We start from the raw sequence: 22,998 nt of genomic DNA on the forward strand, positions 1-22,998 counted from the left end.
ACAACAGAGTCGCGAACTGATATTGACATTTATCCATATCTTCTACATTCACTCCTTTCCCTCTTTGTCATTCCCTAACCCCCCCCCCCCCCCCCCCCGCCTCCCCAAAGGGTGTCCTCATAGGAGTGGTTGCTGGTTCTTGCATCTGCTGGATTATGATCCTGGGTCAAAACTTTGACAGCAGGGTCACGAAAACCCCTTGGCTTCCTCTGGGAAATGAAACGTTTTGTGGCCAGAGAAATGACATTGAAACAATTTCAACACAGCCATCATTTCAAGGTAGCAGTTTCAACGTGTCTGAAAACTGTGTACCTTCCCCAGAGGATTTGTGAGTAGAAATTAAATCTTTCACTTATTTACATGCCTTAAATAAATAAAATAAATAAATAAAATAAAATTCCCTTTATTCGTCCCATAGGACAAACAAAACAAAAAAACACATTTAGTTAAATGAACAAAAAAGGAATAGATATTGGCTAAGTTTATTTGTTTTATTTAAATAACTAAAATAAAATTCTCTTTATTCATCCCATAGGGGAAATTTTTCTCTAGGAACTATTCCAAAGGAAAATTGAAATAACCCAGGCGTCAGCCGCAATGCAGCGCCGCAAATTGAGCTAGGGCAAGGTGACTTGCTCAAGGTCACACAGCGCAGCGGCGGTTATCGAACTCGGTACCTTTCGGGTACGAAGCAAAGACCGTACCATTGAGCCATGCTGCCCTCTTAATCCCGATCAGAACATGGGCCATCAATGATGCTTCGTCATTTGACTTTTCCTTGGGCGTCTTCTCCACCTGCCTCCATGTGTATCCACCTCTCTTTGCTTTCTATAACGTGCTCCATCGCCAACTATTTTTTTTTTCTTGACCTCCCGATCTTCTTTCACCTTTGGAGAGTCTGTTAGAGTCTGATTCCATATCTTGTGATATTATAGGCAGGTTCTCTTAGTGTTTGGCCAAACCTTCCCCACTTCCATTTGTGCAGTTATGTGGTTGGCGCATTGTTGAGTCCTTGGTAAAGACTCTTAACTCACATTCCCTCACCGTACTCAGGTGTAAAATTAGTACCTGGCCGTAAACAGTGTCGTCTCTGTCCGAAAAAAAGACTATGTTTTTTTTTCTTTTAATCCAGCCACAGAGATCGACCCTACGATTTCTTCAACCTCAGCAAATTCATACAGTGCGTAAATCACCCAACGAGGACCCTTTAACAATACATTATATAACAATATTTTTTGTATTTCTTTCGGCCAAAGAGATAAATCCTTCGATATCTTCAATCTCAGCAAATTCATACCAAATCACCCAACGAGGACCCTTTAACAATACATTATATAATAATATTTTTGATTTTCTTTCAGCCAAAGGGATCGACCCTTCAATATCTTCAACCTCAGCTACAACCTGACGGCCATGATAGGAGTGATAATCACAATACTAGTCGGACTGCCAGCCAGTTTCTTTTTAGGTAGGAGAATAATAATAATAATAATAATAATAATAATAATAATAATAATAATAATAATAATAATAATAATAATAATAATAATAATAATAATGATAATGATAATAATAATAATAATAATAATAATAATAATAATAATAATAATAATAATAATAATAATAATAATAATAATAATAATAATAATAATAATTATAATAATAATAATCTACGAGTGCATATTTGCAGGTTTGATAACCGAGATTTTGTGGGCTTGAATTAACATTGATATAAGATACAAGGGGACAGAGGGCATAACAAGTGACCTCCTTCCCACTATTTGAGGTCAAAGGACCCCACCCAGTCCCTATTATCGCTATAGTTTTAAACAAATAATTTTATCCACAGGAAGAAACCGTCCAGGGGAGGTAAACCCTGCCTACTTCCTCCCAATTGCAGACACGTGGCTAATCTGTCTGCCCCGCCCACTTCGACGGTGGATCAAGAAACAAGGCCCTCAGTACAAATCTGCATGGGATGTAAGTTTGTTTGTTTGATGAATAGATATTATATTGTTTAACTGATAAATAGATGTATATTATTTACGTGTTTACACTAACTTGAGGTGACACTTATCCAAATGTTGCAGAAAACTTGCATCTAATGTTAACGAGCTTAAGAGCTTAATTTTTTCTCAAATACAAACCAAAAAGAAAAAGAAAACAAATATTTCAACCAAAAAAAAAAAAAAACCCCAATATTTTTTAAGAGAAACAAACAATATAGTGTTAAAACCAACAGAAATTGATAATGTATACTCCCATGAGACATGACATTGACTCAAAACAGAGCTTACAGTGGTGATTTCCAAGAGAACACCATATATCTAATGCAAACATTTCGGCACGTTGCAATATTTATATATTGTAAAGCGCTTTGAGTACGTTCGGTGGATATTGTGCTCCATAAAAGCTCAAATTAAAAAATGTATAAGTATATATTCCAACCAAAGAGAAACTCCTTACATTTTTTTTCTATGTATTTGACAGATGAAGATGCAACTGATGAAGACAAACAGGAGAATTGTGGATAGCCGTCCTGCCAATGAAATAACACATCCTTTGATGGATTTGAACTATTGCCCTGTGAGTAGAGAGGAACAGTTGTCTGTTGCCGGAGCACCTTCAACACCGGATGTGTGACGTGTGATGTGTCAACCCCTCCCCCCCCCCCCCCCCCCCCCCCCCCCCCCCGAAGCGGATTCCAGCATTGTCAATAACTTTGCCAAAGTCTATAATATTGGATACGACCATCCTCCTCATCTTTCTGCTGCTTCTCCTCTAACTCCCGAATTATCCACCAGCTCCTTTTCGAACTCATAATATTTAGACAACTCATTAATAACAATAACAATAGCTATCGCAAAAACGGATTAAAACAATAACACTTACCACTATCATTACCAATATTATCACCAATACCTTCAATCATTCCGACATGACGGTTTTTTTGAAAAAAAAAATCCCAAATTTTGCAAGCTAAAAACGACAAAATTTGCAAAAAGAAATTGCAAAAAAATTGCGATTAATTTTCCTAAATACCCATAATTAGTTCATGAAAGAGAAGGGTATCTTTTTTGTTTTTAAGGGTTTCACCGCGCTTGCAACAAATGAAAGGTCATATCTTCGCCAGTAAAAAGGAAAATAATGGGATAATAAAAAGTTCTAAAATTACAATTCAAATACCCAAGAAAAAGGAAGAACACGCTATCGGTGTACTTATTTTGAGATTATCTATATGTTTCATCCTGACACAAGTACAGGTCCCCACTAAGGTGAACACGTTCAAATGTAAACGAAAAATAATACAGTGCATAACAGAGAGAGAGAGAGAGAGAGAGAGAGAGAGAGAGAGAGAGAGAGAGAGAGAGAGAGAGAGAGAGAGAGAGAGAGAGAGAGAGAGAGAGAGAGAGAGATGATTTACAAGGGGAAAAATATCATCTCCCAAAACAACTATGCATTTGACTGTTTCCCTCCCAGCCAAGCTCTACGGCAAGTCCCAGGGCAAAACCAAGTAATCTCATTCCAAGACTAAGATAGAAGGCATGTAGGAAAACAGATATAAGGGGATAGAAGATACAGTAAGTGCCATCCTGCCCACTATGGGAGGCCAGGAACCCCACCCAGATGTACTTAGGGATTGTTTCCATCACAGGTCCAAGTATGTCCTCTTCGCCAGACAATTTCTTCATCGTCTTTGTGATTTAAGTTAAAGTTTCTTCCGGTAATACAACCTACAATCTAAAGCGCAATGAAATTGTACAAAACATCTTGGTCAAACCAAAATTTGTCTCGTGTGCTCTTGAAGTTATTTAGGGTTTTTGCGTTCACAGCAGAATCTGGTAAACTGTTCGATATTATCTGGTAAACTGTTCGATATTATCTGGTAAACTGTTCCATATTCTCTGGTAAACTGTTCCATATTCTCTGGTAAACTGTTCCATATTATCTGGTAAACTGGTCCATATTATCTGGTAAACTGGTCCATATTATCTGGTAAACTGTTCCATATTCTCTCGTAAACTGTTCCATATTCTCTGGTAATCTGTTCCATATTATCTGGTAAACTGGTCCATATTTTCGTGATTCTTAGGATTGAATTTGAAGCGTCAAATTCAAATTTTTTAAATGCCTCTATTGATGAGAATGAGTTTTGTTTCTTTAAAACTTCGAAAAACGCAAATTTTTCTCATGCTGATAATTTTTTTAACTTTAAACTTTATTTCCTAACATATGTGATCCATTCCGAGATAATACTTGATTGTCGCGGTCAGTCACATATTGGCTTTGGCATAGCTTTTGAAAAAAATATAAAGAAAAAAAAAAAGAATCACAAACAGATGTTTGTTTTGTAAAATATATTTTGTGGGGATATTTTTTGTTATTGTTGTTGTTCTGAAGTATTTTTGAGTTTTTTTTATTGGTTTCTATTTTCTATATTTTTTTAAATATTGAGATTAATAGAACTGCAAATATTTCCGACATTTGCACATTTTATTTTTTTTTAACTTTAAATGGTTGTTGATCAACATTATTCTCTCAGCGCATCATATGTTCGAATGAATAAAATGAAGCGCACGATATAGTTGGTTATAATTGCACCATTCAAAAAAATCCTTTTCATACTATCAAATTTGAAGAGGGGAAAATGATTAAAATTAACAAGACCTTTTAAAAGTTAGCACGTCGGAAACTGAAGTAAGAATATCAACAACAACAAAATAAAAAAAGAAAAAAGAAAATGTAATTAGAAAAATAAGTGGACTTCTAACTACACATTCAAGTAAAAAAAAAAAGATAACACAGTAAAACAACATTAAGATTTGTATATCATATCATATATTTATTCAAAATTTCTGTTATTTAAAAAAATAAATATCAATTGAATAAAATGTTCTCTGAGCAATAAAAAGGTTAACATTATAATCATTAAGACAATATAGGTGCATTAATCATTTCAATTAATCGAATGCAATTTTCACTGGCACATAAAGATCAACAAGTCAACAAAATTTGATATATAAATTATAAAATTTCAAATAATATCATCCACATCGTCATGCCCATTTTTACAGGTCGTATAACCGAATGCAGTTATGGGCTTGAATTAACATCGTTGTAATGGACAATATTTGGTATTGATTTGAGGGTATTTCCATGACAACAATGGGGCCATAACTATTTAGGTTAACAGACCTGTAAATAGGTACACGATGGTCCATATATTATATCGTAATCAAGATTTTAATCAAAACATTTTATAATCCTTCGTACCACATGGAACAAATTTCCTGATAACATCAGACATCTTGTTTGATGGACTATCTATATTCCTTCATGGAATGCCTAGGCAATAATATTGATCGGAAAGGCATAATTTGAATTTTAGATAATACAATAATTATTAATACATACAAAAACTTTCATGTTGCGTACAAATTCAACAGATCCTTTAACTCATGGTTAGATAACTCTGCACATCCCCAGTCAGATTGCTTTTGAAGTATTGGCTAGAAATTGAATATATTAAATAAAATTGATAAATTAAGGAGACTCTTGGCTTCTCGCAAATTCTTAAACCTCAGACTTTTTTGTCAACTCAGATATCATTTGCACATTGTTTTATATACCAGTCATTCAAAGTGTGTCACCTTTTTGAATATCAGTCTTGGGGGGAGGGGGGTATTAGGATGGCTGATAAAACGCTTTTAAATCGAACTAGTAAAAGAGCATCAAAATATACTAATAGAATAGACCATTTTAACATTTTCTTTGAAAGGTGCTGTCTCTCAAAATTTAACAAAATTAAAAATTGTAAGAAACATCCCCTCAATAGATAGTATGTGCTTGGCTAAGAAGCTCACAACATTGCCATCCGAAAGTTTAACGGACCAACACACAAAACTCTGTGTAATCATTAACTTTTATAGTCTGGATAATACATTTAAGTGAGATTTACTCATAAACATGGATGGCAAAAAACAATAACAAAGACCCAAGTGACGTCAACTTCATTCTTTCTATAAACACATCACAGCATCTATTAGAAGTGGCAGGGTTTTCTCTTCTCCATCAAAACCAAAAGTGAAAGACAAAAACGTTCCTTTCTCCCGACAAGCATCATATTATTCAATATGCAAGAATTATGAACCTCTATTTTACTATTAATTTCACTTTTGTTGTTCTTAGCTGTAAATATGGTTTACATTTTTATAGATAATTTTAGCGTAATGATTATGTATTCACTAAATGATCTATTTTGATTTTCCAAGCATCTGTAGTGAAATATTTTCAACTTTGATACCAAATATACCCTAAAATCAATAATCAAATTTAATTTATTCTATAAAGCCTACATATTATCTATATCTATATATCTATATAATAATCACTATATTGCATGTAATAGATACATTCTTATTTAATCTATTTTGAGGTATTTATAGGTAATTTAATGCTGATTTCTGTGTATTTTTAATGTCAATACTTTAATCCATCTCGTTTCTTTGTCACGTCTGTTGTACAATTTCCGAAAATTGAATGAAGTTTATTATTATTATTATTATTATTATTATTATTATTATTATTATTATTATTATTATTATTATTATTATTATTATCATTATTATTATTATTATTATTATTATTATTATTATTATTATTATTATTATTATTATTATTATTATTATTATTTAGAAGTTATGGGAAGTAGTAGAGAGTCATTTTAATAATAAAAATAAGAAAATTAAAAATAATACGTAAAAAAATTTTGATCAAAGGAAAAAATGTGTTTTTTAAATTAAGTGAATGAATATAAATATTGATAGTAGTGTGTGCCTCAATGGTACATAAAGATCAACAAGTCAACAAAATTTACGTGTGAAACGAAAGCTCTACCAACAGATCTATTGGAACCTAAATAGAAAAATGATTACAATAAATACAAAAAAGAAAAAAATACTTAACATGGAACATTTCAGGCTCTATACACTTCTTCAGCCAACAGCAAAAAGAATCAAATTTGAATTTGAATCATTTTGTTCTTTTTCTTAATATTATACTCATTTTGGTTCAATAATTAATTCTGAATAATTTTTGTATCTTTCTTGATTTTCTTGAAACATACTGTTTATTTTCTAATTCATTCACATATATAAATTACATGACACACTATAGGGACTACTCCATTTTCTAATGATGAGAAAAATAGGGTATGAAGATGTGCCAGATGAAAACAGATAATAAAAAGTCACAGAGTTAGTGCCAAACTCAGGATCCATTTGACACGACACCCTCCGCCTGGCCGGGAGAGAGAGGACAGTAGCTGTTACCGTGAGTTTTTATTGTCTGTTTTCATCTGGCACTTCTCCATACCCTATATTTCTCATCATAATTGATGCAAGTGCCCGCTCCACACTTTTTCCGAACTCCATTCTCTAATTGTAACCCGTCACGTCAAAATAGTATAAGTATTGTGTCAGAGAAATTGATCTGCTAAAAAATTAATTTATATATATTTTCAAAAAATAAGAAATCTACTTAAGAATGTTTATATAATTTACTGAAAACAATTCATATCACTTATGAAGTATATCTCATATATTATATTTTTAATATGTGTTATTTTGGGTTTTCTTTGTTGCCATTCATTTTAAAGATCAATTTTAATCAGGAAAAGTAACTCTAGTCTGTAAATAATGTACGTTACTTTGGTTTTGAATGTGTTACCTAGAACTGTTTCTATCGGATTGTGCATGTTACAAAAATATTACATCATTATTATTATTATTCTGATCACTTTAACTCTACTGTCGTTCTTTGATATCAAGTCCATCCCAACTTTCATCATGTTTGGAGACAGTAGCTCACACTTAATGTCTTGCAAATATAAAAAAAAACAAAAACAAACTTGAGCTTTTATATATCGCATGATCCACTAAATGTGCTCAAAGCACTTTACAAAGGGTCCCTGACCAATAGCAAACAACATAACATGCAGATCAAGACATGACGCCTGTTAGGCAATATTACAATTTTTTCCGACAGGACAACACTGTTATCCCCAGGTAATCATTTTAACGCGAGTATGGTGAGAAAATCTGAATAAAGAGCCTTTTCCAAGGACTCAACTATGCGCCAAGCAAGGCTCGAACCCAGTACCTTCCGATCCGAAAGCGGGTACCATACCATGAGACCACATAGCCATACAACATCGTGACTAGTCAATCATTTCAATGTTTTGCATGGACTACACAATTTTCTTTCTTCCATTGAAAACATTACAAGAAATGTCTCTTTTATGTAACAAATGAAATCAAACGTAAACATAGATTCAAATTGTGTTTCACTCACTGATTACAAACATAAAATACTCTGAACAATAACTATATCACCAATAAATTGCTTAGCCCGGGTGTTTACAATATCATTCTGAGGCACCAATTTTATTTTTCAGCGTTCCAATTCCCTCAATGCCGACTTCTACAACATCTCCAACCTGAAAAGTTAACAAAGTTAAAATTTTACATCATATACATAACACTTTATGATTAGAAGTTAGATATGTATGTGTCTTTAGGTTGGACTTTACACTTTTGATTTTGATTTTACCCTAACGTGTCATCATTCTATCGTCATCACCAAGAGAGCAGCAACAATGATGCAAATTTGAAAAAGTGTGTGTGAAACGGTGCCAGTCAAAGCAGAAAGAAAAATACAAGAAAATAAAACATCACAAATAATCAGCCTACTTAGACTGTCACAGTAATAATGATGCTATTCAAAGATCATTGTAACTGCTCTCATTTTAAAAAAAAATAATTAAAATGTGATTTGAAATATTCATTGTTAAAAAATTGATGTACTAAAATTTAAAAAAATAATGTATATTACAATGTACAATCTGTGTCCATGAAATGCCATTTCAAATGTTTAAAAAAGGCTTCTATCATTATCTAAACTATTATATCTCATTGTTCATATACTGGCCTGTTCAGTATTTAAGTATTTTTTTCATTGACAAATCATGTTAAAGTTCATCAAGCAATTTTAGGCCAATGGGCGTGCTGTATGTGAATCAAACCCATCATCTCTGGGTAAATGAATTTTAATCTTAATTTATTAACTTTTTTAATGGAAAGCAAAGATTATTAAAAAGTTAATTAATTAATTAATTAATAATAATAATAATAATAATAATAATAATAATAATAATAATAATAATAATAATAATAATAATAATAATAATAATAATAATAATAATAAAAGTGTCACAATTCAAATCTGAAATGACCGCTAGTATGATTCTATAACTTATTTTATGAGTGTCTGGATCTCGCAAGTAATTCAATGTCATTGTTGAAATTATTTTGGTTTGTTTTTTTTTTTTCCATTGTGACTCACTATGCTTCTCTCTTCTAAAACTCAATCAACAAGAAATGCCTATTACCTTCAGGAATTCCTGTGGTTTTCTAAACACTCCAACACCAGGGGGTGTTCCTGTCAGGATGATATCACCTGGCACCAATGTTATAAACCTGAAAACAAAAATTAAATAAGAACAATTAATAACAAATAATACTGGCCTCTAGATTTTTGTATTTTTATTTCTGTCTGATTGAGCGAATTTATGACGTATTGCGAAGCACATTTGGCATGGGAAAACAGTGGAAATATCCTAAATCAATGGTTTCACATTCACATTGATTGAGATTCTCAATCAAATTGGGAGTTCCAATTGCTCAGTTGGCAGAGCACTCGATTCACACACAATGATGAGATTGATCCTGGGTGAAGTCAAGATATTTTCAGACCCCTTCTGTCCACCCAGAAGTGATTGGGTAGCTGTGTCTATAAGATCTGGAGGAAATTACTTTGTCATAGACTAGTGTTCTATCCAAAGGGTAGCAAGCAATTGCTATTGTCCATTTCACGTTATAGAAACTGGGATCAACTCCGGCTCTATGCGCTTAATGCCTCTGAAAGACTATGACTCAAACTGAATATGAATGTATGCATTGATATGAGAGACAAGGAAGGGAAGGGGGCATTATCTGATACTTTGCGATAAAATTTGTCTCATTCCCTATCATTTTCCACTTCCCTAACAAATGGATAGAATGAAGTTGGTATGCATTGATATGAGAGACAAGGAAGGGAAGGGGGCATTATCTGATACTTTGCGATAAAATTCGTCTCATTCCCTATCATTTTCCACTTCCCTAACAAATGGATAGAATGAAGTTGGTATGCATTGATATGAGAGACAAGGAAGGGAAGGGGGCATTATCTGATACTTTGCGATAAAATTTGTCTCATTCCCTATCATTTTCCACTTCCCTAACGAATAGATAGAATGAAGTTGACGTCACTCAGGTCTTTGTTATTGTTTTTTTTGCCATCCATGTTTATGAGTAATTCTCACTTAACTGTATTAACCAGACTATAAAAGTTCATGGTTACACAGAGTTTTGTGTGTTGGTCCGTTATACTCCTGATGGCAATGTTGTGAGCTTCTTATCTAAGCCCATACTATCTATACGAATATGGGGTCCACAAAAGTGGTAACTTGATTACTGCTCCCCTAACCACAGAAATGTGAAGCAAAGATCTTTGGGGGCAGCGTGGCTCAGAGCCATGAGGCCCATGAAGCCAGAGTTTGTCCCGGTTTCTATAGCGTGAAACGGATAATAACAAGTGCTTGCTATCCTTTTGATAATACGCAAGACTATCGCAGAATATTTTCCACCAGATCTAACAGACCCAGCTACCCAATTACTGCCAGGTGAACAGGGGGTCAGTAAAAATCTCGACTGCACCAGGGATCGATCTTGGTCCCTTTGCGTATGAAGCGAGTGCTCTACCCACTGAGCTATCAGGACCCCATGTTATTTCTTACCAAACATTTTTTATTGTTTTTTTTTTACACCAATTGGTTCTCAAATTTCATGATGATTAGAATCAGGTCAGGATATCATTACCTGTCAAAATCTATTTTTAGTAAAACCAGATGCATGCCAATGAAAAAGATTTCTTGATATCCTATGTCTTTTATTTACAAATGATAATAGGCATGCCTCATGATATGTTTGCCATTACCCTACAAGAGAGTCATATTTTGAGCTTGATGATATATGGGATACGGTGCCATATCAAAACCATAGATTATGATTATTATTATTATTGTTTTCCCCAAAAGGATACGGGAGTAAAATAATTTGTTGTTTGTTTTTAAGGGTTTTACGGCGTTTGCAACACATATCAGCGCCAGTAAAAAGGAAGAAAATGGGATAGTATAAAGTTCTAGAATTACAAATAAAGCACCCAAGAAAAAGTAAGACATAGGGGAACTGGGAACAAATAGGGATCAGATGTAGATTCCAAGAGTACACTATCAAAGTACTTAGTTTGAGACCACCTATAAGTCTCATCCGGACACAAGCACGAAATCCAACAAAGAGGAATACACTCAAATGTTTACATTATAAATTCAAAATAACTAATATAATAATACATAACAGAGAGATGATTTACAAGGAAAAAAATATAATCTCCCAAAACAATAACTATACATTTGACTGTTTCCCTCCCTGCTAGGACTCCGGCCAGGGCCAGGACAAAACCAAGTAATCTCATTCCAAGACAAAGACAGAACGCATGTTGGAAAACAGATATAAGGGGATAGAAGACACAGTATGTAACCCCCTGCCCACTATGGGAGGTCAGGAACCCCACCCAGGGGTAAAATAATAATTATTATTCAAACCTTGAAACAAACTGCACCACATCTTCAGTTTTAAACACAAGTTGATTTGTGTTGCTGTCTTGCTTTGTTATGCCATTGACTTTGGTCCACAGGTGAAGGTTATGTGGATCTGTTAAAGAAAAGATGAATCAAATAAAAAGTGAGGGATTATTCACCTACAACAATCAACGCTCTTATCAGAAACCTGGTTATAGGTCTTAGACTATCATTATTACAAGATAGACACATATAAATCATCCAAAAATAAAAAGAAAACCAATATGAAGACATTTATCAATCACAATTCTATTGACTTTATGTTTTACATATCTTCTTGACCTTGTAACAATCTTTAGTTCTGGTCTTGTTTAACTCCCTTCTTACCAGAATTTTCACCAAATATTCACACACACCCAACACAAAAATAGACTATTCTTACTCAAAAAGAAAAAAGAATAAGTACATTCTAAACATAATATTGTAGTGCGAAATGAACTCTACAACACAATGTCTGGTTTTTATATCTACAATAAGAACAAATTCTTTAAATTTTGTGATGTACAAAAGAAATCAGAATGAAAAAACTGTTGATTGTATCGTGACAAATGTGACGATTTTCCCGTGGTTGCTAAGGAAATGTCCAAAATAGAGATGAGTTGGAAAGACAAAAAAAAATTTGAACCTTCCCAAATATATCTTCTTATTTTGGCATTTTTGGAAGGACGATATTTCTCACTTTCCTCAATAAGAATTCTTTTTTGTTTTGGAAGTTGTACTATAATTATTGCCATTCAATATTTTGTATGATCCACAGCTTCAGACAGATTAATATGTTAGAGGGTCATACATCTACCTTCAATAGCATCCTTTGTTACTAGTGCAAACCACAAGGGACAAAATCCATTCACCATCTTGTCCAACAAAAACTGTCCTCCGTTCTTAAATTACCAGTCTCTTACACTGATGTCATGAACTACTGCATTGCCAAACATAATATGATCAGTCTTGCTTAGAAGGGTCGAGGGGGCTCTGGTAGCTCAGTTGGTAGAGCACTCGCTTCACACACAAAAAATTTGATTCCTAGTGCTGTCAAGATTTTTTTTTTTGGACTTCTCTATCAACACAGCAGTAATTGGGTTGCTAAATCTGTTTGAGAGTACTTTATGATAGACCAATGTCCTATAAAAAGGATAACAAGCAATTGTTACTGTCCATTTATCCCTACCAAAATCAGGATAAACTCTGGTTCTATAAGACTTCTGAGGGGCAACTTTAAAAAGTTCATGCACACCTACCTGCAATAGCATCCTTGGTTACCAGTGCAGGGCCCAAGGGACAAAAGCCATTCATCGTTTTGCCCAAAAGAAACTGTCCTCCATTCTTAAACTGCCAATCTCTTGCACTGACGTCATGAGCTACAGTGTAGCCAAATACGTGGTCCATTGCATTCTCTTTCTACGAACAGGGGATAGATGAAAAAAAAATATGATGAATTTAAATGTAATGACCGAATAGAATAAAACAGCTTAAAAATACAAAAACACGGAATGATTCAGCTCAAAACCCTTCTTCAGCCAATAACGAAAACAATAAAAAAAACTAAATACATCACTTATAAACCACATAAATAGCAGATAAATATTTGGCATTCTTATCAATGATTTTTTTTTTAATACAAGAGATCTATACTGATATAATAAAAAAATAATAATATATGCTATCCAGCTAACTTTGTCAAAGCATTATTATAATATTGTGGAAACCCTTGTGTCCTCAACACCCTCCACATAGTGTGAAGTGCATTAACCCTTACAGGCAGTGTTTGATTTTACTGTAACCTGGCACCATATTTTTCAATTTCACTAAAGGAGCAGTAACAACAATTTGACTTGGGTGAACGAAAACCCAATTCAAATCTCTGTCACTACTTTCCAGATAAAAAATGGACAAATAATGGGAAAAAAATTGGGATTTCAAATAAAATGAGTGTCAACCTTAAAGAGTTAATAACTTGTGTATCAAAAGATTCATAAATCTATTGAAAGAATTCAGAACTTTAATTATTGCACCTGAAATGACGAATCACTTGTTGCTCCAACTGTTCCCCAACTGGAGAATGATTGACTTGGTCATTGAAAAGTTCTCTAACCTTGGACAGTGATTTGCAACTGATTTAAATTCAAATAGTGTCTCGTATATCATTAAAATAATTTTTTTAATGTCTTAAACCATTTTTTTTTTGTTACTTTTGTTTCGACACCCCTCAAAATTAGATTTAATTATAGCGGGAAAGGGTGAAGAAATGAAGATAACTATTCTTACACTGATTTTAAATCCTGTTTTTCCTATAACGATGACCATTTCAACTTCCCAGTCCAGTTGCTGAAAAATAAGAGGAAAATATATAAAAATACAAATGGAAAAAAGAGACCAAGAGAAAAGGGAAGAAAGAAAGAGAGGAAGTCCCAGATTTGAGAGTTTTTGACAAGATGATGGTCCCCTTAACTCAATCTATATTTGAAGGAGGATTTTTCTGGCTAAAATTTTTAATATGTGTTATTTCAGTATGTCAGAGGACGGCAATATGAACAAAGCAAACTTTGAAGATAATATCAATGTTTATATTTTAGTCAACAAGAGACTTGAAATACAAAATTAATTTATTCAAAAGAAAAGTAAATAAAAGTGAAATTAAAGAATAGAAGTCTAAGAGTAAGGTTGATCCCCTTAAGTTCGTTCTATTGCGTTGCTATTTCTTTTTCGTTCATGCTCAAGTCAGTCAATGTCTTTTACTTTTACTCGTATTTTTGGTGTGCATGAAAGCAACTCCAGCTGGGCCCTACAAAATCAATTTTCTAACCTTCGTTTCACTGGGGTATGGAATGTCATCAAATGGACCCGTGAGAGCATTGTTGAATTTGCTGAAAACCACAGGTTCAGTCGGCACTGGCAGGTTCTGCTCTAGACAATGGTCCACATAGTTCATACCAATACAGAAAATTTTCTCGGGAGAGCTGATTGGAGCATTGAATGTTAAAATTCGACTTCTTGGAAGAATATTCTTTCCACTTGCAACGGCACTGTAAGGAAAATAAACAAAACAAAACATTAGTCGTTTTTTAACTCACTCAATCCTAACACCGACTATATCCGTAGTTTACCCAGGTTACTTTTACCCCATGCTTATTTATTACATTTTTCTGAGACACATAGTAGGCGTAGTATCAAGGCTACTGTTTTTAGTTTTTGCATATTTATGGTAGTTGAATAAAACTACCTATGTACATGCTCATTTTGAATACATTTCTTCCAATTTTGAAAAGTAGCAAAAATCTCTAGGATTGAGTGAGTTAAGCAGTACAACCAACGTGTTCTTAATTACAGGTCTGACAACTGAAAATTTTTATTGTTGTAATTTATATAGCCCAATATCCACTAAAAAGGGGGTCCAGATAACTCAGTTGGTAAAGCACTCACTTCGCACACAAAGGGACCAAGATCGATCTTGGGTGAGGTCGAGATATTTTCTGGGCCCCCTGTCCACCCAGCAGTGAATGGTGGCTGAGTCTGTCAGATTTGGCAGAAAGTACTTTACGATAGACTAGCGTTTCACGCTATAGAAACTGGGATAAAGTCCAGCTCCATGGGCCAAATGGATCCGAAAGCAAGTGTCATACTACTAGATCACATAGCCAAATAATATCAATTTTAAAATAAACTGAAAAGTCTATTATATAATTATGATTGATTTTAACTAGAGTAAGGACGATAGTTTTGGGTTCCTAATCCTATCTGTTTACTGTGGAGATGGAAGTCACCCACTTTGAGCTGCGGATTCCACTATCATGATTTCTGCTTCATCTTCTTTTTTGACGTCTGACCTTCTTCAGTCCCTGGTTCGAATTAAGTTAAGGGCAACACAAAACTAAGTCTCCTCACAAAAAAGCTCTTTACTCACATTATCTAACAATAATCAGATGTAAAGTGAGAACCTGACCGGTAGCAGTGTTGTACCTTGTCAGATAAAAAACAAACTGTAATAGCTCCTTACAGGTAATATGTCTCGTCCAAAACATGTTCAGTTGGCTAGGGACACCTTTTAAGAACTTGAGCTTTTATATAGTGCAACATCCACTTAACATGCTCAAAGTACTTTACAAGGGGTACCTGGCCAACGGCAACACTTAACATAAAGAATGTGACATGACGCCTGTTAGGCGATATTGCAAGTTTTCAATACAGAGACAACGCTGTTAACGGCCAGGTACTCGTTTTACACCTGAGTACATGAGAGAATGTGAGTGAAGAGCCTGTTCCAAGGACTCAACTATGCGTCAAGTGTGGCTCGTACCCAGGACCTACCGATCCGAAACGAGTGTTATACCACTAGACCACATACACATTTGAGCATTTCTAGTGGATATTGCGGTATACAATTACTCACTATATAAAGAAGTTGGAGGTGTGTGTGTGTGTGTGTGTATGTTTGTGTACATGTATATATGAGTGATGGGGATTTTTTTTTATTGAAAGTGAAGGGGGAAAGGATGAAAAGCATTGTGCATGAAAAATGTTTCAAAAACACAACATAGGGGTGGGTGAAAGGGAGGAAGGGAGATAACTGAAAAATGTGTTTTGTATGAGTGTGTGAGAGAGAGAGAGAGAGAGAGAGAGAGAGAGAGAGAGAGAGAGAGAGAGAGAGAGAGAGAGAGAGAGAGAGAGAGAGAGAGAGAGAGAGAGGAAAAGAGAGAGAGAAAGAGAGAGATATTAAAATAAAGAACAACTCATATAAAAAAACCAATGACATATGAAACACTCGCAATCTAATCAAGTAACTGTGAAAAATGAACTTTACTTTATATTCAGTAATCACCAACTCATTAGGGACACCTAGGTGCAGTATAAATAGCACATAATAACATATGACGGATATTGCCATGAATCAAGAACGTGTGTAATGATATTTTGTCATGCCTCAGTGTTAAAGCAATTAGCTACACATCTTGAATCTGCTAACACAGCATTATTTCCAATGTAAAAGGTTAGATTAGTCATAGGTTTGATGATTTCAACGATATCAAACTTCTGCAAATTATCCTCATAAAGCAATGTTTCCCATTATCCCAGTTACTGTAGTCATAAGCAGACAGAAACAAATGCATGCTACCCTTTTGTAATAATAATGATAACAATAATAAATAATAATGAATAATAATAATAATAATAATAATAATAATAATAATAATAATAATAATAATAATAATCATAATATAATAATAATAATAATAATAATAATAATAATAATAATAATAATAATAATAATAATAATAATAATAATAATAATAATAATTTTTTAAAAATAATAATAATAATAATAATAATAATAATAATAATAATAATAATAATAATAATAATAATAATAATAATAATAATAATAATAATAATAATAATAATAATAATTAATCACAACAAGCACTAAGTTATTAATTGAAATGTACAAATACATACATAAAAAGATAATTAATTGAGTTTATTGAGAACAAGGGGGCTATTTGATGTGTTAAAAAAATTTTAAGGGATGACAATGACCCAAGAGTCACTGGTAGAGAATTCCAACATTGAGTAGCTACAAATTGAAATGATTGAAGCTATGTGGTCTAATGGTATGACACTCGCTTTCAGATCGGAAGGTCCTGGGTTCGAGCCTCACTCGGCGCATAGTTGAGTCCTTGGAAAAGGCTCTTTACTCACGGTACTCAGGTGTAAAATGAGTACCTGGTCGTTAACAGCGTTGTCTCTGTCGGAAAAAAATAATTTGTAATATCGCCTAACAGGCGTCGTGTTTCGTTCTACATATTACCCGTTGCTGTTGGTCAGGGACCCCGTGTAAAGTGCTCTGAGCACATTTATTGGATATTGCGCTATATAAATACTCAATTTTTTAATTTTTTTTTATAGAGAGTCAACGTTTCTTACAATGTATTTTAGTTCATCTGATAGAACCGGCTTCCTAATTACTGCTGGCAGGACGGAATTTAAAATAAATACTCTAACTCTAACCAACCCGAACCTTTATTTTTTGGTGCAGTAGCCTTTAATGGTTACACTACAATGATTAACAATGTTATGGCGATCTATCAATCTTTGAAAATGTTATCGTATTCATGAGCCATTCATGAGCATTCATCATTCATAATAAGGGAGTCGATATAATCCTTCTTTTGAAAGGCCAATTGAAAATGTAGGCCGACTGAATGAATTTTTGAAGAGGCATAGATTCGGGACTCGTATTCTTGGCGGTAAAAGTTGATTCGTTGACAAACCAGACCAACAACTAATAAACTAGGTACCTTTTGATTTTTGGCATGTAGACATCGGCCCTCTCTATGATTTTCTTCATATCCGTGGGTATGGAGGAGTCGAATCCACACAAGTCAACGACATCACCACCATCCTCAAGTTCGACACCGACACCATAGCGGCCACTCAAAGAAAACTGGACAAATCTCATTTTGCTGAAATATCTTGAAGATCTTATGCACTGTGATCTGGTGACACCAAGGGCTGTCTTCGAAATGAGCGATAACATTAAAAGAAGGCGTTGCTTTGACTTTGATATCTTGAATCAAGTGATAAAAGTGGAGTGCCTCGCAGGCAAAGACACACAACAAGAGAGGGGTGAAAAGTGAAAGGCGAAAGTTCACTTTGTATTTGACCCCTACACTTGACCTCCGAATTCTTAATCTTTACTGTCTTTACTGTGCTTAGTCTTGAGGTTTGCAAAGCTTCTTTTCTTTCTTAAATAAAAGAATGTGAATTGTTCAAGTTAAGCTTTAAATGCTTGATCATTCTTTAACTAACATTGGCATTTCTCATATTGCAATATTGTTTTGTTTTGTTTTATCGATTAAAGGCGAGTCCATGTTTTTAGTACCTTAGCAGCATAAAGCGTCAAAATGGCTGACAGTATAACCATCGATGAATCAGAGGCTCTGACAGACTTAAAATGTATGTCAAATTACCCCAAGGAGCGTTTATTGCTAATAATAATTATATTTGATTTATCACCTAACAATCCCGTGTTTACTCATTTCTGTTCCTCACAAATGAATTAATAATAGTAATAGACCTAACTATAGTCATAGTCAAGCTTACTCATGATCATGTATTTACGCTACTAAGGCTAAGAAGACAGGGCAAGGGAACTGGCACTAAAAAAAAAGACGATTTGAATTTGAAAAGGGTGCTGTGGTTTAAATAAAGTCTCTTTTTATTATTTTGAAACACCTCTGGTGATTATCGTCTAACCAAGAAGGCCACGAGCTGCGGTCGACCTCCAAACTAAAAGGGTAAAAAAAATTTTTTTTAAGTAAATAAATCCATAACAATAACAACAATAACAGAATAGAAATTATACCAAATTCGCATAGGTTTATTTTTTCAGGCAAAGATATTAGTCAGAACAATCCAAAAACGAAATAAAGACCAATCCGATTCTGAATGGAGGTATACAAATAAAAGACATAAGAAAGTGAAAACTGGAGAGAAGGAGAGAGAGAGAGAGAGAGAGAGAGAGAGAGAGAGAGAGAGAGGGTGTGTGTGTGTGTGTGTGTGTGACACTGTGTGAGAGTGTGTGTGTCGAAAGCGAATTATATAACTATCACGGCCTTGGACTTATTTTTTCTACTTCTGACATTTTACATTAACAACACTATGCAGACCCTGCTCTCGTCATTCCAGATTTTAAAAAGTATTGCGTTACTGTTTATGTTCTTTTTCCTTTTTTTTCTGGGCTCATCATGTTGGTTTTTTGGGGGTTTTATTTATTTTTTTTTTTTGGGGGGGGGGGGGGGTCGTTTGCTTTATTGTCTTAAGTTTTGTGTTGGTAAAGTATTCTTTTCGTCATTGTATTGATCATAATGTTTAGCTGCTTAAATGAATCAATCAGAGTTCTTTTTTCTTCTATTTGTTTTGATTAAAGTTCTTTTTCTCATTGGGGGGGGGGGGGGGGGGGGGGAAGGAGTGTGACAAGATGGGTTTATAATAGTATCCTTATATGCGTGTTGCTGTTGTGTAGAGTTAGAATCTTGGACTACAAATGACCTAGACTAGTTTTGATGATTAGAACCAACCATTAGATACCTCGATGGTTTTCTCTTAATTCTTGAATATTATACGTTTTTTGTTTTCAGATATAAAGCCAGTAAGGCTGTCCCTTCATTTAATTGTAAAACGTCATTTACCAAGTGAAGCAAGTCAATGGAGTCAAGAGAGAATGTAAGTGTGTGTGGTAGGTGGATAGCACAATTTAAAAAAAATTCTATTTGATGATTTTCTTCCCTTTATTGATTTATGATAACATTTACTTTGTCCAGAATACACGAAGAACATCCGTTTAATGGATGTTTGTAGAAATTATCTTTATTATTATTATCATTATTATTATTCATTATTATTATTATTATATTATTATTATTATTATTATTATTATTATTATTATTATTATTATTATTACTATTATTATTATTATTATTATTACTATTATTATTATTATTATTATTATTATTATTATTATTATTATTATTATTATTATTATTATTATTATTATTATTATTATTATTATTGTTATTATTATCATCATCATCATCACCATCATCATTATCATCATCATCATCATCATTATTATTATATTATTATTATAATTTTCTATTTTTTATTATTTTATTTTTCCTATTGACATCATCAGAATTACAGTGCTCAACAAAATCCGCAGAGTCCGACTTGATCGGGAAAACATTGGACAGATTGACAGCATGGAACTCTTGAGCTCAGAAGTTATTAATTTATACCTACAGAGCAATCAAATAAAATGCATTGAAAATTTGGAATGTTTGCCCAATTTGCAAGTGGGTAACATGCTTTTTGTAGTGGCTGAATAATAAACTCATATGAAAATTTAAACATGGATCGTACAATTTTTCTTAAATGAAGTTTGTGTTGAATACTTGGAACTTCATTTTTATTAATTCCTCAAACACTGTTACAGATAATAATTTGGTGAATAAATACCATGCACTACTTTTTGAAAAATGGTAGATTAATATATTAATAAATAAATAAATTAATTAATTATCCAATCAATCAATTAATAATTAGTGATTTTCATCAGAATAAAATCAGAATTTTAGTATTATTCTGATCGTTATTTTATTTTTAATCAACAACAACAAAACATTCGTCAAAATATTGATAGATAACTATGATATTTATAAATTTACAATAATATTATAGCAATGGTATTATTTGGAAAAAAGATTTTAATGATTTACTTGGATATATTTCACTTTTTTTTCAGGTTTTGGTTCTCTGTCGCAATCAGCTGAGTCATGTAGATGGAATCTCTCACTTGCATAGACTAGTATTTCTTGATTTATCAGACAATGCTATCAACCTTGTTGACCCAGGTGTATATTGAATTTTCTGTATTGATATAGAGATCAAATATTACTTGTGTCAAAGATTAAAAGACGAATGAATTAAACAATTTTCACGTGAACTTTTATTTAGCTATGGGTCTCGAAAGATCAGTTGGCAGAAAACTGGCTTCACACACAAAGGGACCAAGATCTATCCCTGGTGAAATCAAGATTATTATCTTGACCTCCTAGCAGTGATTGAGTAGCCTGTTTGATCTGGCAGAAAGTACTTTGTAATTAGATGAGAATCCTATCCAAAGGGTAGCAAGCCATTGCTACTATCCATTTCACGCTATAGAAACCGGTATAAACTCTGGGATTCCATGAGTCTTATGGCCTGAAGGACCTTGGTTTTTTTTATTTACTAAATACGCTCAATATGTTATAAAGTGTTCTGAAATTAAAAGCGGCATTGGACATTTAGGGTGAGACATGTAATGTATAACATTATTTCTTCATGACAGATAGAGCTACCTACCAAGTACTCATTTTACACTCGAGAATGATGAGACAATGTATAAAAAAGACATTTTCCAAGGAGTCAGTATTGCACTGTTCACATTGGAAACCAACATATGACCTAAAGTCTCAGACCAAGTGTTATACTACTAAACTACAAAACCAGACAAAAACACACATACACACACACACACACATACACACACACACACACACACATAAACATCTGAACATGTGTATATGAAAGGTGCCGGACAAAGCAAGAAAGAAAAATACAAGAAAAACACCATCCTAATTACTGGTAATCAGAAGGTCTGAGGTTCGATCCCCAGTCGAGGAAGACTGATTTTTTGGGATGATATTTTTCTTGTATTTTTCTTTCCTGATTTGTCTGGCATCTTTCATACACACTTGTTCAGATCTTTATCTTACACCGGTGCCTGCTCCCAAGTTTCTTAACACACATAAACACACACATAAAGCTGTATTTTTCCATTAATTATACATATATCCTTTTTACCATCTCCAAGCCAAAGATTGATGAATGGGACAGAAATGAGACTAGGAGAAAAAATCCCCCCAAAAAACAACCCCTTGCATCAGTTTTACAGGGAATGTACTAACAAGGGTGATGTTTGATGATTTTGACAATCAGTGAGCTGGTAATTCATTACTCTTCCACGTATGGGACTTGGGGTCAAGTCCTGCTGTCAGCATCTCATATTTCCCTTAGAAACTTAGCTCCCTTTGGTCACTTTGTGGTTCTTTCTACATTTTGGAAGAACCAGAATTTTCTCAATCTTTTCTCGATATAGATCCTAGAGAAAAATTCATTATTTGGATCAATGCTGGAGAATTTTTACTTTTATCATTACTATAATTACACAAAGAAAAGGTCATTGACCCAAAACAGTCATTTAGTTTCCCTAAAGAGAACTGAATTTCAATGATAAAGAAATCATTTGGACCATGATTGACGATACTGTCTTGTTTTTTTTAGTTTTGTTTTGTTTTTTATTCCTTTGAAATTATGAGGTAGTTACTGATGGCTTGTGGAAAATGCTGAATATGACTGTAAGCTATTATTTGTGCCAAAATTACATTATTTACCTTTTTGATAAGAATCAAGATAATAATTATTTCTATTTTCCTCAGGTTGTTTTCCAAAGTCAATTGTCATTTTAAACCTGAAAAATAATCCTTGTGTTTCCCACGAAAACCACAGGTAAGAAAAATCTGTTATTAGGGGAATGTGTTTGTCACAGATCGTGTCCCTTATAACATTTCAAAGGGCTTGATGATTTTTACAAGTGAACAAAA

General features: G+C 33.5%; 3 protein-coding genes across 3 annotated transcripts in view; 2 read left to right on the forward strand and 1 right to left on the reverse strand.

Moving 5' to 3' along the window:
* LOC144965057 (sodium-coupled monocarboxylate transporter 1-like) overlaps nt 1-3,412 on the forward strand; it is a 28,862-nt gene extending 25,450 nt beyond the window's left edge. The window contains exons 14-17 of the mRNA XM_078899949.1: nt 111-328; nt 1,362-1,468; nt 1,850-1,980; nt 2,491-3,412. Of these exons, the coding sequence (XP_078756075.1) occupies nt 111-328; nt 1,362-1,468; nt 1,850-1,980; nt 2,491-2,643 (609 nt within the window). The 3' untranslated portion in view covers nt 2,644-3,412. The remainder of the gene's footprint in view (nt 1-110; nt 329-1,361; nt 1,469-1,849; nt 1,981-2,490) is intronic.
* A 1,404-nt stretch (nt 3,413-4,816) lies between these two features.
* LOC144965058 (oxaloacetate tautomerase fahd2, mitochondrial-like) lies at nt 4,817-18,413 on the reverse strand. Its single transcript, XM_078899950.1, has 7 exons — nt 18,094-18,413; nt 14,604-14,823; nt 14,066-14,125; nt 13,039-13,198; nt 11,765-11,873; nt 9,449-9,536; nt 4,817-8,497 (listed from the first exon to the last, which is right to left on the reverse strand). The coding sequence occupies exons 1-7, from the start codon at nt 18,330-18,332 to the stop codon at nt 8,426-8,428; spliced, it is 948 nt and encodes a 315-aa protein (XP_078756076.1). The 5' UTR covers nt 18,333-18,413; the 3' UTR covers nt 4,817-8,425.
* A 258-nt stretch (nt 18,414-18,671) lies between these two features.
* Nucleotides 18,672-22,998, forward strand: part of LOC144965059 (leucine-rich repeat-containing protein 46-like) — a 6,758-nt gene continuing 2,431 nt past the window's right edge. Inside the window, exons 1-5 of the mRNA XM_078899951.1 lie at nt 18,672-18,751; nt 19,936-20,020; nt 20,490-20,649; nt 21,099-21,207; nt 22,834-22,903. Of these exons, the coding sequence (XP_078756077.1) occupies nt 18,700-18,751; nt 19,936-20,020; nt 20,490-20,649; nt 21,099-21,207; nt 22,834-22,903 (476 nt within the window). The 5' untranslated portion in view covers nt 18,672-18,699. The remainder of the gene's footprint in view (nt 18,752-19,935; nt 20,021-20,489; nt 20,650-21,098; nt 21,208-22,833; nt 22,904-22,998) is intronic.

The sequence above is a fragment of the Berghia stephanieae genome, chromosome 2, assembly GCF_034508935.2.
Source record: "Berghia stephanieae isolate SIO BIC M18660-M18661 chromosome 2, UCSD_Bste_1.3, whole genome shotgun sequence".
Lineage (NCBI taxonomy): Eukaryota > Metazoa > Mollusca > Gastropoda > Nudibranchia > Aeolidiidae > Berghia > Berghia stephanieae.

Coding starts and splice junctions, on each gene's coding strand:
- LOC144965058 (XM_078899950.1), bottom strand. CDS start 18,332: ATGTTATCGCTCATTTCGAAGACAGCCCTTGGTGTCACCAGATCACAG. Junction 14,824..18,093: donor TACATGCCAAAAATCAAAAG/GTACCTAGTTTA, acceptor TTTTCCTTACAG/TGCCGTTGCAAGTGGAAAGA. Junction 14,126..14,603: donor CATACCCCAGTGAAACGAAG/GTTAGAAAATTG, acceptor CTTATTTTTCAG/CAACTGGACTGGGAAGTTGA.